Source organism: Carettochelys insculpta, chromosome 4 (genome assembly GCF_033958435.1).
Source record: "Carettochelys insculpta isolate YL-2023 chromosome 4, ASM3395843v1, whole genome shotgun sequence".
In the NCBI taxonomy this organism is placed as follows: Eukaryota; Metazoa; Chordata; order Testudines; family Carettochelyidae; genus Carettochelys; species Carettochelys insculpta.
Genome location: NC_134140.1, coordinates 110,150,011 through 110,165,594, shown reverse-complemented (window position 1 = coordinate 110,165,594; position 15,584 = coordinate 110,150,011). Strand labels below are relative to the sequence as shown.

Below are 15,584 nucleotides of genomic sequence, written 5' to 3'. Positions count from 1 at the left end.
CATCTTGCTCCTCTAATTATTGCTGGTAGGGATGGTTCATCAGTGGGGAGCTACATGATAAACATCAGTCTTAACTTTCCTTACTCTGGGACAGTTTGTGCCACCCTTACTCATGTAGGCTACGTCTACACGTGCACGCTACATCAAAATAGCTTATTTCGATGTAGCGACATCGAAATAAGCTATTTCGATGAATAGTGTCTACACGTCCTCCAGGGCTGGCAACATCGACGTTCAACGTCGACGTTGGGCAGCACCACATTGAAATAGGCGCTGCAAGGGAACGTCTACACGCCAAAGTAGCACACATCGAAATAAGGGTACCAGGAACAGCTGCAGACAGGGTCACAGGGCGGACTCAACAGCAAGCCGCTCCCTTAAAGGGCCCATCCCAGACACACTTGCACTAAACAGCACAAGATACACAGAGCCAACAACTAGTTGCAGACCCTGTGCATGCAGCATGGATCCCCAGCTGCAGCAGCAGCAGCCAGAAGCCCTGGGCTAAGGGCTGCTGCACACGGTGACCATAGAGTCCCGCAGGGGCTGGAGAGAGAGCGTCTCTCAACCCCTCAGCTGATGGCCACCATGGAGGACCCCGCTATTTCGATGTTGCGGGACGCGGATCATCTACACGTTCCCTAATTTGACGTTGAACGTCGAAGTAGGGTGCTATTCCCATCCCCTCATGGGGTTAGTGACTTCGACATCTCGCCGCCTAACGTCGAAGTTAACTTCAAAATAGCGCCCAACACGTGTAGCTGTGACGGGCGCTATTTCGAAGTTGACGCCGCTACTTCGAAGTAGCGTGCACGTGTAGGCACGGCTGTAGAGTGGTATCCTACCTCTCAAACAACCTAACCCTCATACCCCAGCATGGATGGAAACACTAAGGGAGTAAGATATTGCACCAGCATGGGTATGGGAATCTGGCTCTTGGAAGGGCACTCAGATGCCACAGTAATTGATGGCTATAATATGAGAACCTACGCCCCTTCAAATCTAGCACTGGTGTAAGTGTTTGGAAATATTTATTTCCATGAAGAAAGCTTGATTTTCTGGTTAGACAATCTATCTACCATCGTGCAAAACATTGTTTAATAAATTGTCACTAAGTAAAAATGAAAATATGTGTTTGGTCACTTTTTTATCAATAAAAAACAACTGAGATGAAAGTTCAGTTGCAATTTGTTGCAGCTGCCATGGCAAAGACCCCCTTGGAAATGTAATTTCAGGAGGATTCTTCTTGTTAAAAAGCCATTTCCTTGTGAACGGGGTTCTGGAAGATAGCAATGCAGCGAGGACTGGGGGGGAGAGCAAGCGCAGAAATGTACAGTCATTCCTGAGGAGTGTTTTGAAAGCACCGTATTAATTTAAACAATTACAGATATATTTTACCAAGTTAAACAGTTTAACCCTTCCACTATAACTTTGAATATAAGAGGATTTTTAAACATAAGTTTTGACACAACTTTGGCCTCAGTGAACACATTATGCTTAACAGGATGCACATGATGTTGTGTATTCTGCTGCTCTGGAGATTGTTGTGAGAGAGAAGAGCAGCCCACCTTTCTTCCTGAACCCTTCCAGAAACAGCAGGCTCCACTTTCCATACAGCAATAACTCTCATGTGTTGTCCAGTCCTAGATCCCACACAAGAGCTGGCTAAGTTTTTTCACAGTGAATAATATTCTTTGAGTCATTCATAAACTAATCCTGATTTCTACTGATTCATTTGTTATTCAGAAGTAATTTAGTAGTCTGGATGAACAATTTCAGATCTATTAGCTGATCACAAACTGCTACTTCACTCTTTGTACCACATGTGTGGTTACCTAAAACATATGGTATCATTCCTGCTCCTTGACTGTGTGATAAAGAGAAGAGAAAGAATGACAAAACTTCAGCATGAGAGAGACAAGGTGAGTGAGGTAATCTCTTTTATTGGAGCAACTTCTGTTGGTGAGAGAGACAGGCTTTCAAGTTTATGCAGACCTGAAAACCAGCTCTGCGTAAATCTGAAAGCTTGCCTCTCTCACCAACAGAAGTTGGTCCAGTAAAAAATACTAGCCCCTACTATATGTAATAGCTTGAGACCCAGACAGCTGCCCAACAACACACAACTCTGCAATATGGCTCTTCAGAGCTTGTGTGTTAAAATGTGGAAACATCTTGGATTCCAGAATAATTGCTCCTGTGCTTAGTAGCCATCCGCAGATTCGCCTATAACTAATATGATTTCATGTACAGCAGTAGAATAAAGTTTGTCTATTTATTTCTGAATTATTTTTACCATAGGAGTGACGATGACAAAAGCAGGCAACCGACAAGGGAGACAGATGACTGATGAGGGACACGGCTGGGGATTGCTTCCATTGTTTTCCCTGACAGACTATTAGCCTGTGCTTTTATGAAACATTTACTTGGACTCTCACCCAGGAGAGACACGGCCAGAGCTTCAACCGCTTTCCCCCTGAGGCCTTGCTTCCCTCTCGGGGGACAGAGGAGACTGTTGCCAGGACTTCAGGGGACTACAGCTGGATAAAAGGATGTGAGATGACTGATGAGGGATGTGACCAAGGATGACAAGGGACCACACCAGGAACTAAATGCAACCAGACTGAGGGACAAGAGACAACCACCAAGGACATGATGGGAGATGATGAGGGATCATGTCAGGGGAAGCACTGGCTTTCACGACCTGATGGATTGAGTTTAATTGGACTGAGCTAATTTTTATTTTTTATTGTTGGAAATCTTAGGACTTATAGGGGCAAGTTCATCCTTTACTGCATTTACGTATGTGATAGACTATGTCTCTGCTGTATGTTTTGGATGTTTGCCTAAGGCTTACTTATTGGCTTAAGTGTAATTCACAAAATGTATGTATCCAGGGCAAGGTGGGCTACGATGTATGCTCGTTTACTATGCTAAGTGTTTGTTACTGCTGCAACCCATCTCGGCCCTGCAGATGATTTATACATGCTTTCTTTTTTATTCTATGCAGTTTTCCTTTGTTTGGTTGTAAACATTTGCTCAGTAAAACTCCTTTAATTTATTTAACTGTCTCTAGCAATATCACTGTCTTTCTCCTGCTTGCATCCTTTAACAAAGCCCCAGATACTTTCACCAAGATTGGGGTGAAAGTATCTGGGGCTTTGTTAAAGGATGCAAGCAGGAGAAAGACGGTGATATTGCTAGACCAATGGACACAGTTTCCATGTGGGTTACCTCCTTTGCAATGCACAATTTATTCTTCCCTCTCTTAACTCAGCCCAGTGTACTCCTTTCCACCCATGGGACAAGCATCTTTGCTTGCAGGATCCCCCTATCCAGGAGATAACACTCTTCTCACTCTATGAGCTACCATCTCCCCTGAGCATCTACAGAATAATTCACCTTTGCCATTGTTAAAATGTACTAAAAGTTGTACGATGTGCATTTCATATGTGCAAAGTCAAACATTCCTATATAACTGTCATATGAATACAGTCTTTTCCATCCAATTTCTTCCAATTAAGGAAATGCATGTGAACAAGCTGCCAAATCTAGCCCATTTCCCATCCTGGAAAGGAGAAAGCAGAATCCTTTGTCTCACCATTTACACTTCCAGAAGAAGGAGAACCAGGAGAAAGGTAAACTCACAGTCCCGTCCTCAGTTACTCCCCCTGAAGAAAACGGGGCTCAGACCAAATAATCTCCACCCATCCCTACTCTCTTATGAAGAGTAGCAGTGTGTATGAAGGTGGGCAAGGAGGGAACAGTTGAAATACCAAATCTTATTCTACCCACTGTGAATAGCGGAAGGAAGAGGATCTTGGCTCAACACGTATTCCATGGAGCTTTCCTCCCACATGCAAACAAGGGGAAGGGAAGCTAACATTTCTTAAAGCATGTCATTCATGACTCTGTCAAGAGAAAAACATGAGAGCCTCTTCACACCGCTATCCCCATAATGAAGAGCAGCAAGATAGAAACCACTTTGTTCTCCCTAATCTTCAACCTGAACAGAAGCAAAGTGGCAGATGAAATTTGTGCAGCCCATTTTACCCCTATTGAAATGGAGGCCCGTAAGACAGCTTGATTTAGTTTGATCTGCAGCCTCTTCTGAAGGAGAAATTGAGGGAGTAGATCTCCTAAATTCATCTGTGTGTCTCTGCACATATTTTCAACTGAGCTCAGATAACAGAACAAGAAAAAGCACCATAACATATTCTATTTGAACACAAATGAGATAACGATGGAAGAAAGTAGCCAGAGCATATCTGTGGGTCTAGAAGCATAAGGCATATACAATTTGCAAAAACAGCTGAATGATTCAGGAGCCTAAGTCTCATTTTAAAAGTGATTTAGCACTTAGGATCTTAAGCCTCAATGAAAGTCATTTGAAAATGGACTTTGACTTCTAAGTCACTTAGCTACAATGGAAATATTTTCAAAAGTGCCTATCCATATGGTACCCATCTACATTAGGTCTGATGCATCGTTTCAAACAAGTTATGTTACACATTTTTAAATATAGTTTGTCTCATTCACTCCCAATGGATTTTGTTTACTGCAATTCGTGTAGTTTTAAACTCACTGGGAATTTCATTAAATTGTACAGAATGCTGAGGGGAAAACCTTCAAAGTCTGACACAAGACAAAGAAAGAAACGGTGTTTGAAGAATACCCTCCTCAGCATTCTTCATCAAAAAGAGCATCATCTATAGCCAGGCAGAACCCCCCTTTTCTCAACTCCATCTTGTCTCTCCTGGGTGCTTCAGAGCACCAAAAGGGTTAACAGCTCAGCCCTGGAATGCCCGAGAGCGCAGATGTGCTTATCTCAGCCACAGTCTTTTGAATGCTCTGGAGCAAGAGACAATGGGCTAATAAACAGGCAGGCCTCGGACTGCCCTTGGCTAATTACCATCAGTTGATTCGCCTACACAAACATCCCAGATGGAGGAAAAAATCTCCGGCCCATAAAGAAAGAATGCCCCAAAAATTATCTCCACCCCCCAGGCGTGAACCAGCCTTGTGAGAAAGAACTAGGCTACGTCTACACTAGCCAAAAACTTCGAAATGGCCATGCAAATGGCCATTTCGAAGTTTACTAATGAAGCGCTGAAATACATATTCAGCACCTCATTAGCATGCGGGCGGCCACAATACTTCGAAATTGATGCGGCTCGTCCAGACGGGGCTCTGCTCATAGGAATAAGGGGAGTTCGAAGTTGCCAGGGTCCTTTCAAAATGGAGCCCCGTCTGGACGAGCCGCGCAGTGGCGAGCCACGTCAATTTCAAAGTGCCGCGGCTGCCCACATGCTAATGAGGCACTGAATATGTATTTCAGTGCTTCATTAGTAAACTAGTAGTAAATTAGTAGTAATGCAAATGGCCATTTCGAAGTTTTTGGCTAGTGTAGACATGGTCCTGGTGTCTCAGACGAGTTAATTCAATTGGCACCCTTAAGGAGAAGCGTACGTGACCCAATGGGCATAAAGAAGGGCCTGGCAGATCCCCTAATTGAGCTCCAATTACCCCTACCTGCCGGTCAGGAGGGTCATTGCCTCCCAAGGTCCTCGTTATTTATTGTTTCCTCCCGAGGGATTGAGTGAAACGCTGGCCACGCCACATTGGTAATGCAGGGGTGAGAATAATACCTGTGAAGTGTATTGCTTTTCTGTTGTTTTCTTTGTGCACATTCAATAATAGATCTATGAGTTGTTACATGCTAGCTATTGACAACTAAAGAACAGAGTGTAAACCTTGTAATCTTTGTAATAAAGTATAAATCTTGTAAGTTTGCAACAAAGTGTGTGTGTATATATATGTATATATATATATACACATACATATCTTGTAATCTTGTAACCATAAGAGCTTAACTCTTTTAGTTAAATAAACAAGTAATTGGTTAAGTGGTAACTTGACTCTTCCTATTACTGTGCAAACCGAACACAAAACAAAGAACACAGATGCTTTTCAGCTGTAATAGCCTGGTCACTGGTGGGGCATATTGAGAGCTGAGCACTGAGTCATGCTGCCTCCATGGAACAGACTCTTGGGGCACCTGTCAGCCTCCCTGGCTGCCCGCTGCGAAGGGACCTCGTCCTAGCAGTTGAAGACATGGGTGTAGGGGCTCTCAGTACAACCTGTGGGGCACCTGTCAGTCTTCTTGGCTGCCCACTGCGAAGGGACTCCATCCTAGCAGTTGAAGACTCAGGTGTTGGGACCCTGGGGCATCCATCAGCCTGCCCAGGCTGCCCATTGCGAAGGGGCTGTCTGTCCTAGCAGCTAAAGACTCGGATGAAAATCAGGGCATAGGTGGTATCTCACCCGACCATTGGCTAACACCATCTAGGAGGTTTTTTTTCCCCCTAAAAAAAATTGTAACTTCCAGGACTGTAGTCCTAATGATACATAGGAAGTATCATGGACGACAATTAGATTTCAGGGACGCAAACTGACTTCTGCACTGCATTGCTGATATTCTTTATAATTCTAGTTTAAAAGTTCCCTAATTTAAAAAAAGTCAGTAGTGCAGTTAGGCAGTCATAGTTCCTACAGACCACTGCCTCATTCAATGCAAGCTTCATAAAGTACATGGGACTGAAGCCTGTAGTTTAATTCATTGGACTGATAAGTTTGTGTTTAAAAGGCATAAATGGCCTGATTAAAACTTGCATTATGTGAAGAGAATGAAGCAGAGTTCCCATGGAGTTGAGCTGGATCTCATACCCTGAGCATCTGCAGAATAATCCACCTTTGTCATTGCTAAAATGTACTAAAAGTTGTACTATGTGCACTACATATGTGCAAAGTCAAAGATTCATACATAACTGTCATATAAATACCATCATATCAAAGAGCATAAGCACGTCCTATGGGACTGAAACAAGCGCTTAAGTGATTTGTTGACAAAGGGTTTAAACAATGTTCTCTTTCTTTCTCCCCATCTTTATGCACAGAAAATCCAAAGCACTTGTTAAATGAATAAGCTTTCTATTTTCTCTAATAGATTATAGATATGCTCATTTCAGAATCAGTGACCTCTGTGGCTATATGCCAAAAGGAACTAATAAATCAGATGGATAAGGAGCCAGCCACAAGAACCACGAATATTGTGAGAAATGTAACTATGATGGGGGAAAACAAGACAAAACCACTGTTTTGATTTGTACTTTGGCCTTTTATGCAATCGTGCTTGTCTATGTAGGTCTCGTGCCTCCTGGGTAAAATGTTGAGACAAATTCATGTTCCAAACACATTTATGTACATAGCCAGTTCTAGAGCTGTGTGAAGATTTCACTGCAAAGTTGAAAACCTGAAATTCAACTGTTTTCAAGTTGCATTTTGAAATTGAAAATGGCCCTGTTTTCATGAAATTAATGGAAACGGATCTTCATGTGTAGCAAAAAGAAAAGATTTCATTCAAAGCAGATGTCTAATTGAGGATAACTAAGCCTGTTTTTTGATCCAGGATGGATCTGCAATGAAGACATGAATAGTCACTGTGAAAATTAAAGACAACTTTTGCAGACAAACAACCTGGAACAAATTGTGCGAGTTTTCCTCCTAAGAACTATGGGTAGTGTATGGGGCTCTTCAGGTCACTGTTGTTACAGTTCAGGGTGAATACGTTCAATCCAATGGTGCAGGCACAATCAGCCCTTAAAGAATTTTCAAACTCCACAAGGCTCTTCTAAAACTAACAACTTAAGTGTACACAAGGCTTTACTTTCTTCTGTATTTATATAGTTCCTTTTATGCTTAATGATCCCATGACACTTACAAATCCTACACATCGGACATGTCTGTCTTCAACACGGAGCACACTATTAAGCAAGGAAAGTATTAACTAAGTGGCACACTTACACTATGAGCGAGGAAATTTTGGTGAAGGTAACCAAGGTAATGCCTACTTCCTGTAAAAAATGACATAACATCTGGCCGCAGACCTTTAACACCCGCACAGAAGAGGCCAGGCATGTGCTTTTAAGAGTTTATCTAAACATTTTAAAAAAACTCTTGATGTGGCAAAGCTTAAATATTAAAGGGATACACGGAAAAACAATCTCAGGAAGTGGCTTCAAGGGTCCCTTTTTGTGTAAAATTAAATACCTATTGGACTATATGTCCTGGGACATGTCATTGTAAGGCAAATTAGTAATAAGATAGAGAATGCTAAACAGAATATGATAGAGATATGGTAACATACTGCCAGCACACACACAAATACTCAGTTTTATCTAAAATGAAAACTGTGTATCATTTGCATCTCCAAAGCTTCAAGCTTAATCGAACTCAAGTTAGTGCTAAAAGAATCATTTTGTGGGGAAAAAATGTTGTCAGAAGCTTTCTCAGTAGGTTATGTGCAGCCTATCGAGATCTTTAGATTTTCAGGTTTGGGATTGTCTTTTGATATGCATCCATACAGACAACTTCAAGCACAATGGCCTGCCCATCTCAGCTGAAAGCTCTTGGAAAGCTACTGTTATCTGAAGAATAGTAATAAATAATCCTACAAATTAAGATGGTAGTAACAAAAAATTTAAGGGGCTCAAGTGAGGCATAAAATGGCAATAATTCCTGCCCAGTTCTCCATCAGAGAAAGAAACAATTTTCACAGCCACTTAACAAGACTGCTACAAAAGATGAGAGTAAAATTTCTCTGGTGGCCTTTATGGATGCTAGCAGCTTGGATTTACATAAAATTATTGTGGATGGATATATTTTTGTGTACTGTAGTTAAATTATTCTTTATCCTGTGATTAAATAATTGGTGTGCTGTCTTGGTTGTTAGCAGTTCAAGATATTGTGGTAACATTTTTGATGACCTTGGTACTGTGTTTTCAGGATACTGTGGTCTATTACTGAATCTCATGATGCTTTGCTTGTCTTCTACTACAAAATCTCATTTTAGCATTTTCTACAATGTCTCAGTGTTCAATGCGGGTGATTATATCCAATTGGGAAAAGCAAGGATATAAACGAGCTGGTGAATATTAGAGCAGTGCAAAGCTCTGCCATTTATATTGATCTCACATTAAGCTCATCATTTGGTTGTGTTTTAATTAGACTCTCAAATCCCATCTTAGGCTTTAATTAGAGGGTTATTTTAAAAAAGAACTCACAAAGGTGTGTTTGGTTTCAACCTATTACCTTCTCCACTTTCCTCACTCCTCCCATATTTTCACATCTTTTTCTCCCTGAACTAACTTTTTAATCACTCAGTTTCTTACTTGCTCTTTCCTCTAAATTTTCAATGTCTTGTTCTATCATAATCAGCTTAAAGCTATCGCCCACTTCCTCAACAACTCTCACCACTGCCATGGAACAGTAAATCCCACTGGTGTTCTGAGATCCAGTTCAGCTACTCAGCATCTGCTCTTATAGCTAGCAGCAGAGAGAGAAGGGACTGGACTTGGCAAAGGAAGGTAGGAAGAAGGTACCTGTAGCTGGGGTCAGGGAAAAGTGGGGAGCTGCAAGGATCCATATATTAATAAAGGAAAGTATTTACAGCTAGTAGTAGGTGGGTAAAGAACAGCAAAAAAGATCGAGTTAGAAGATGAGGGGGATCCCTACCTACAGTAGTGGGAAGTACTCAAGTAGGCTGGAGGGCAGAGGGTGGAGAGACTTTAAGAAACAGGGAAGGGTTAATACAAAAAGTACCGAAGTGAGGTAAATAAGACAACATATAGTCTCACAGATGTCAAAAGAATCTTCACTACTTTCAATCAGGATAAGAATTTTGCCCATAAAAGTGATCCGTCCAGAACAGTGGTGGGCAGCTTGTCCTGACACTATGTAAATAATACATGAATGGAAATATACATGATAAATGGATGGAAAAATTCAAATGGGCAGTTCTGCGAATCTGGCATTTTTTCAAAGATTATGAAGCCATAATGCTGCTCTCTGTAAGCCAAAATAAACAATGGAAACTGTTCCTAGAAGTCACACATCTAAATCAAAATTAAAAGGAAAAGCGAGAGGAGGGCAAGATGACATGTCATCAGGCCCTCTTAGAATAGCACATTTTACACTATTCCTGATCATTTGACACAGGAAAGGAGAGTTCTTTGCTTTCATTGAGCCTCTCGGAGCAGCAATCAACTTGGGGCCTGATTCTGCCATCTTTCTTCGTGGGACTGTTCATGTGAATCAGTAAAATAGAATCAGGCCCTTACTGAGTAAATGGAGGAGCATATGGCCCAACATGTCTATATATTTTCCCAAGTGAGAATACTTGTACATTTAAGACTTTTGTGAGCCATAAAATGAGGAGTGAGAGGGAAGCAGGGACAGCCTGAATCCCAATTTAGCAACTGTATGATGGCTCACTGCCTGCTACTGCAAAACAGCTAAATTATTTTATGGCTACTTTTAAGGTGAATAAGAGTAGAACTGAAATAATACTCATTGGAAAGGCACAATTGTGTTAGAAAAGTGTGTCTACAAGGGAATAAAAGATCTGTGGCATGGCTGTGGCTGGCCCCAGCCAGCTGATTCAGGCTGTCAGGACCTGGCCTTGCAGGATAAAAAGTGCTGTGGATGCTCAGGTTGGAGCCAGGGCTCTGGGATACTCCTCACTCATGAAGTCCCAGAGCTAGAGCTCCAACTCAAGACCAAACCTTTATACTGCAATTTTACAGCCCCAGTCCCAGGCCAGTGGCATGTATTTAATTGCTCCACAGACAACGTATGAAAGCAGATTTTGCTTGTATTATTTATACAGATATTCCCATTGACTTCAATAGGAGCTTTGCCTGAAAAAGAAGTGAAAAATCATTCCTTTCTAATTGAAAGCATTGCGAAGCATCAGTTGCTAAAGAAAACATCAACATTCCAGAGAAATTGTGGACTATGATGATGGACTAAACTGATGAAAAGCTTCAGAGCAGGCGTGTCCAACCCGCGCCCCACGGGCCGCATGCGGCCCTGGACAGCTAGTAATGTGGCCCCACAAGATCGTAAACTTTTAACATTATTATGTGATTTATATACATTAACTATATTATATATTTTATATGCGGCCCAAGACAATTCCTCTTCACTCAATGCAGCCCAGGCAAGCCAAAAGGGTGGACACCCATGCTTTAGAGCTTATCATTGACACCACAGATCATCACAGGTGGTAAATAAACGCAAGGAAAACACTAATGGCATACTGGTCTGACCTAAATTAAAATAAAGAACCTAATTGTTGGCTATCTTTCTCTTATCCACTTGGATCAAATTCTTTGCTGGAAAAGTTCTCTTGACTTCAGGTGAGTTCTGCCAGTTTAAATGAGCAAAACACTGAGCCCATATTTTTTAAATGTCATAATACCAAAAAGTTTTTCTTTGCACTTTATGCCATAATAACTTAGCAAAGGCATAAGCAATTTCTAAATAATATAAAAGTCTCAAAATTTTAATACCTAGAAAATAAAAGCTACTGTTGTATTTATCACACTATCAATCCCACTATTGGAAAAAAAATCAGTGAGAAAAAGTAGGACGCTCTGCTCTTTTAACAAACATATCAAGTTCCCAGTATCATGTCTGATAGTCCAAACAAATCAATGAAAAGTAGCAATCTAATAAAGCTTTCTTTAAAGAAAATTATTAAAATGTCATGTGTTAATTGGTTTGTGATATATGTTTATAAATTCAGCTGCTTACCAGCTCTGAAACTAAAAATGTTCACAAAAAATGAACTACCATCACAAGTTTTAGTGTTTTTAGTGAAGAAGTGTTATGTTAATTATCTTAGTTAGGAATGATAGAAAGAAATTGTTGAAGTATTATTGGGTGTAAATAACAGCTATTTTCACAGCTATTCAACCCCTCACCAAGGGATGTAGCCAAAAATGGAGATGAAGCTTCATTAACAATAGGAAACTATAGTGAATACATTATTCTCCCAAGAGGGGCTGATCCTATGTTCCTCACCGACAAACAGCCATTGATAAACAGCCTTTTTTCCTGAGTAAAGAGTTCAGAAATTGGGCCCCTGGGGCTAAATCTTGTTTGCCTTTCTCAAACCACGTAATTCCATTGAAATATTGACAGTATTCACGTGAGTGAACTGAGCAGGATTTTGGCTGAGGCGATACAAATTTTAGAGCAAAGTATATGAAAATAGGGTCTGTAAATTAAGTGACATCTTAGCTCCCACTGATTACATTTATACTCATACACAGGTGTCTCAGTGGGCTTTGCAGTACAGCATCACTAATTCATGCTGACTGACATTATAAATTAGTGAATAATCCAAATTAGCTATTATGGGTACAGTCTTGCAAATCTTATTACTGAGCAGACTAAGTGAACTGAGTAACTATCAACATCATATTTGGTGCTCAAGACACCCTATCCTGAAAAATGCTGTCTAGGTTAATACAAAAAACCAGATTCTATCTTCCATACTCTTGTTGTGTAGTATATTACTTTGAGAGCAGCAGCACAGAAATTAAGAGGACTGCTCAAAAAGCAAGATATTGTGCGGTGTGAGTATGCATAGCAGAATATGACTTTTGGTGTTTAAACACAACGAAGAAAACAATGAGCATGAATAATAATATACAGTGCTCCTTTATTTTGCAATGTTAAGTTATAATAATTAAGTCAGATTCCATTGCATCCTAGTAAATATAAAAGAAGTAACAAAATGCAATAATCTTAGTAATACAAGTCTCCATTACAGCACCTGTTATTAAACTTTTGCTCAAAAGTAAGGAAATTGTGTGTGAATTATATAAAACAATTGCACAGTTTGAGAAGGTAAGCTAGAGAGGTCAAGTAGTTTAACTTAAAATCGTAATCACATCTTGCTAGTTTTTGCTGGAACTGATAAGAAAATAGTTATATCCAATTATTAAGACACTGCTGTGGAATAATTCAATGAATTTGAAGTGCCATTGGAATTTGCAGCTTCCTCCTTGCTTTAAAGAAACGTGACCAGAACAGCAAACAGGACAGGGACCCTTCAGGCACTCAGTATGTTTCCTTTCCAGTGCTGAATGTTGGCAGCTCCCTTTCCACAACATTGTCTGTTGCTTATGAAAAGCAGCTGTATCCGGAGGTGCTACTAGTGCCTGTTCGTATAAATGGTATCAATCGAGCATGTATTATTTGGCTTTGGAAAGTACTCTTTTTCATATCTAACACAATCCCTGTAACACACCATTCACAATGAATCCTGAAAGACAACAGAGGGCTGATGATTTAAAATGCTACTTTGTCATTTACCGTCCAGGAGACATGATATGCAGAAATGTTTCAGTCAGATGTGTGTGTCTCCAAAGCAGAGAAGGAAAGGAGAGGAAAAAGGAATTTTTGTTCACAACCAAACTGGTTCTGTAATTAACTCTTTTTTATTTCAGCTCAATTTTGCCCTCCTCATCCTCAGGGCTGTCATTCTCTTCCCAGCCTAGCATGGTCCTGACCAAAGAAAGCATCTGCAAGCTTTGTGGGGTGTCCCAGCGTGAAATATGCAAAACTTTTCTTATCTTACCCTAGCGCACAAAATTATGCCCAAGGATGTTGCTAAAATATTGGACAAGCAAGCCTTCCGAGCCTCATTAGTACACTTTCACGCAGGATTACTTCTCCCATTCAGTCTCCCACTGGTGATTTTGTGAAGGGCTATATTGTATCACTAGCAATGTTGTTTTCAATTTGAGCTCAAATGTGACATCATGTGTTCAAACTTGGCTTATTTACTAAAATAAATAGCAACCAACTACGTTCTTTATTCATTATGATTAACTGTTTTATTTGCAGCTGTCTTTATAAGCAATTTCTGCAGAGAAATGCTCAAGGTAAATATTTTTTAGGATTACTGACCCCCCTTTTCCCTTGCTTAGTCAATATTTGATACTTTTTAAGAAAAATAAAACATTTAAAACATAATCCTTTTGCATCTACTCCTCTAAAAACAATATGTTGTCTTTGACAGTCTTGGAGAAGTGAATTCATTTCATTTTGGAAGGGAAACTCTATCAAGAAGAGAGAGACTACATATCTGATTTTGATAATGTTGAATGTTAGACCAAGGTGAAGTGGGGAGAGGTGGAGAGAGGGAGAAATCAGATATAAAAATAACATTTACACATTAACGAGAGAAGTGTTCACATGAATTGCGTCCTACCTCTCCTTGCCGATGATGGTGTTTTGGAGGTTTTCCCATCTGCCTAAGGAGTTTGCCCTTCTTAATGCTTCCGAGTGCCAGTCCCTGGTGGATGCCTGCAGATCTGTTGGTTGCCTGTGTTGGAGCCTCCCCCATCAGGGTGGACTTGATTGAGTTCACCTTGGAGCTGGAGCTGTCTAGCTGGGAGCTCTCCACCATCAGGATCATGGCTAGTAAGAGGAGACAGCAGGAGTACTTATTCCGTATTAGCATCATTTCCCCCTCCCCAGAAAAAGAGGATTTAGAAAACAGCAGAGGGATTAAAAAAATTCTCCCAACTTTTGTTAACAAAACAATTCATTAGATTTCAATGCCACACGCTCAGGCAACTGCAGTCCTGGGAGAGCTAGGAAAAAGAATTAAAAAAAAATAAAAGTACAGTCTATAGGAAATGAGCAACACTCAGACCAAGCGAAGTGACTGCTTTTTCCTCCCGATTCTTGAGGAATTCAGGAAATATTTTAGTGGCTGGGAGCAACAACTATGAGGCAATTGCACCCAGGAAAGCTTCCCACCAGTGGAGTCACCCCGCAGGTTTGCTCAAGCTTCAGACGAAGAGTCAGTTACTTATTTCCCCCCACTCCTCCTCTCTTGCTACACAAGTCAGCAGGGAGAAAACTCAAACCAGATCCAATCCAAGCAGCACCGTCAAGGGCTGGGATTAGTTTTGTTTCTCTCTCTCTCTCCCTCCTTTTTATTCCCCTCCCTTCTTCTTTTTCTTTCTTTTGCCTCAGCCTCTGTAGCCAGTGTTTATGAAAGGACACATTCTCCTCCTCTTCCTACAGACTAGCTGGTGCTGGGGCGAAGGGCTCCAGGCATCTGGCAGACAAGTAGACGGGGTGAGTCCTTGGGACTGAAGACCTGGAGTCAGGATCACACAGGCAGAAACAGTCATCTAGACAAACTCACGGAGCTCCTTAGCACAGATCTCTACACACACACTCAGTGTTCTCTGACAGTCTCACTTGGCTCCGGTCTCCTGAAGCCGCCTTTATTTTTTATAGCTTTCCACAGTGGATTTCTCTTTCCTCCACCCCCAGTTCAGAGTGACAAAAGGGGAAACTGACTCTCTCCTTATCCACCCCTTGCACCCACCATCCCAACAGCAGAACTTTCTTCCCAGTTTGTCTGGAAGACGGGAGACGTAGCCCCTGTCTTTAGGCACATTGGAGGCTGTCTCTGTCTGCGCCCTGCTGAGCGACCAGCGCAGTGTTTCAAGGGATCAGCACACTCAGGGGCAAAGATCACTGGTCTATTGGTAAGGCTAAGGTTTTGGCACCAAGGGATGGTGTTCAGAGTAATCGGGAATTTCAATAAAGACCATGATAAGGTCATGCTGCAGTGGCCCCCTCCTTAGGGTCTCAGCCCACCTGCATAGGCACCAGAGACAGGCGTCAGGGGGCAAAGGCCCATGTCCCTGCCA

At 41.3% G+C, this 15,584-nt stretch overlaps 1 protein-coding gene across 2 annotated transcripts in view; it reads right to left on the bottom strand.

Moving 5' to 3' along the window:
• Positions 1-15,013, bottom strand: part of DKK2 (dickkopf Wnt signaling pathway inhibitor 2) — a 64,036-nt gene extending 49,023 nt beyond the window's left edge. For both annotated transcript variants that reach the window (XM_074993468.1, XM_074993469.1), the window contains exon 1: positions 14,123-15,013. In XM_074993468.1, the coding sequence (XP_074849569.1) occupies positions 14,123-14,377 (255 nt within the window). In that variant the 5' untranslated portion in view covers positions 14,378-15,013. The remainder of the gene's footprint in view (positions 1-14,122) is intronic.
• Between the last annotated feature and the right edge of the window lie 571 nt (positions 15,014-15,584).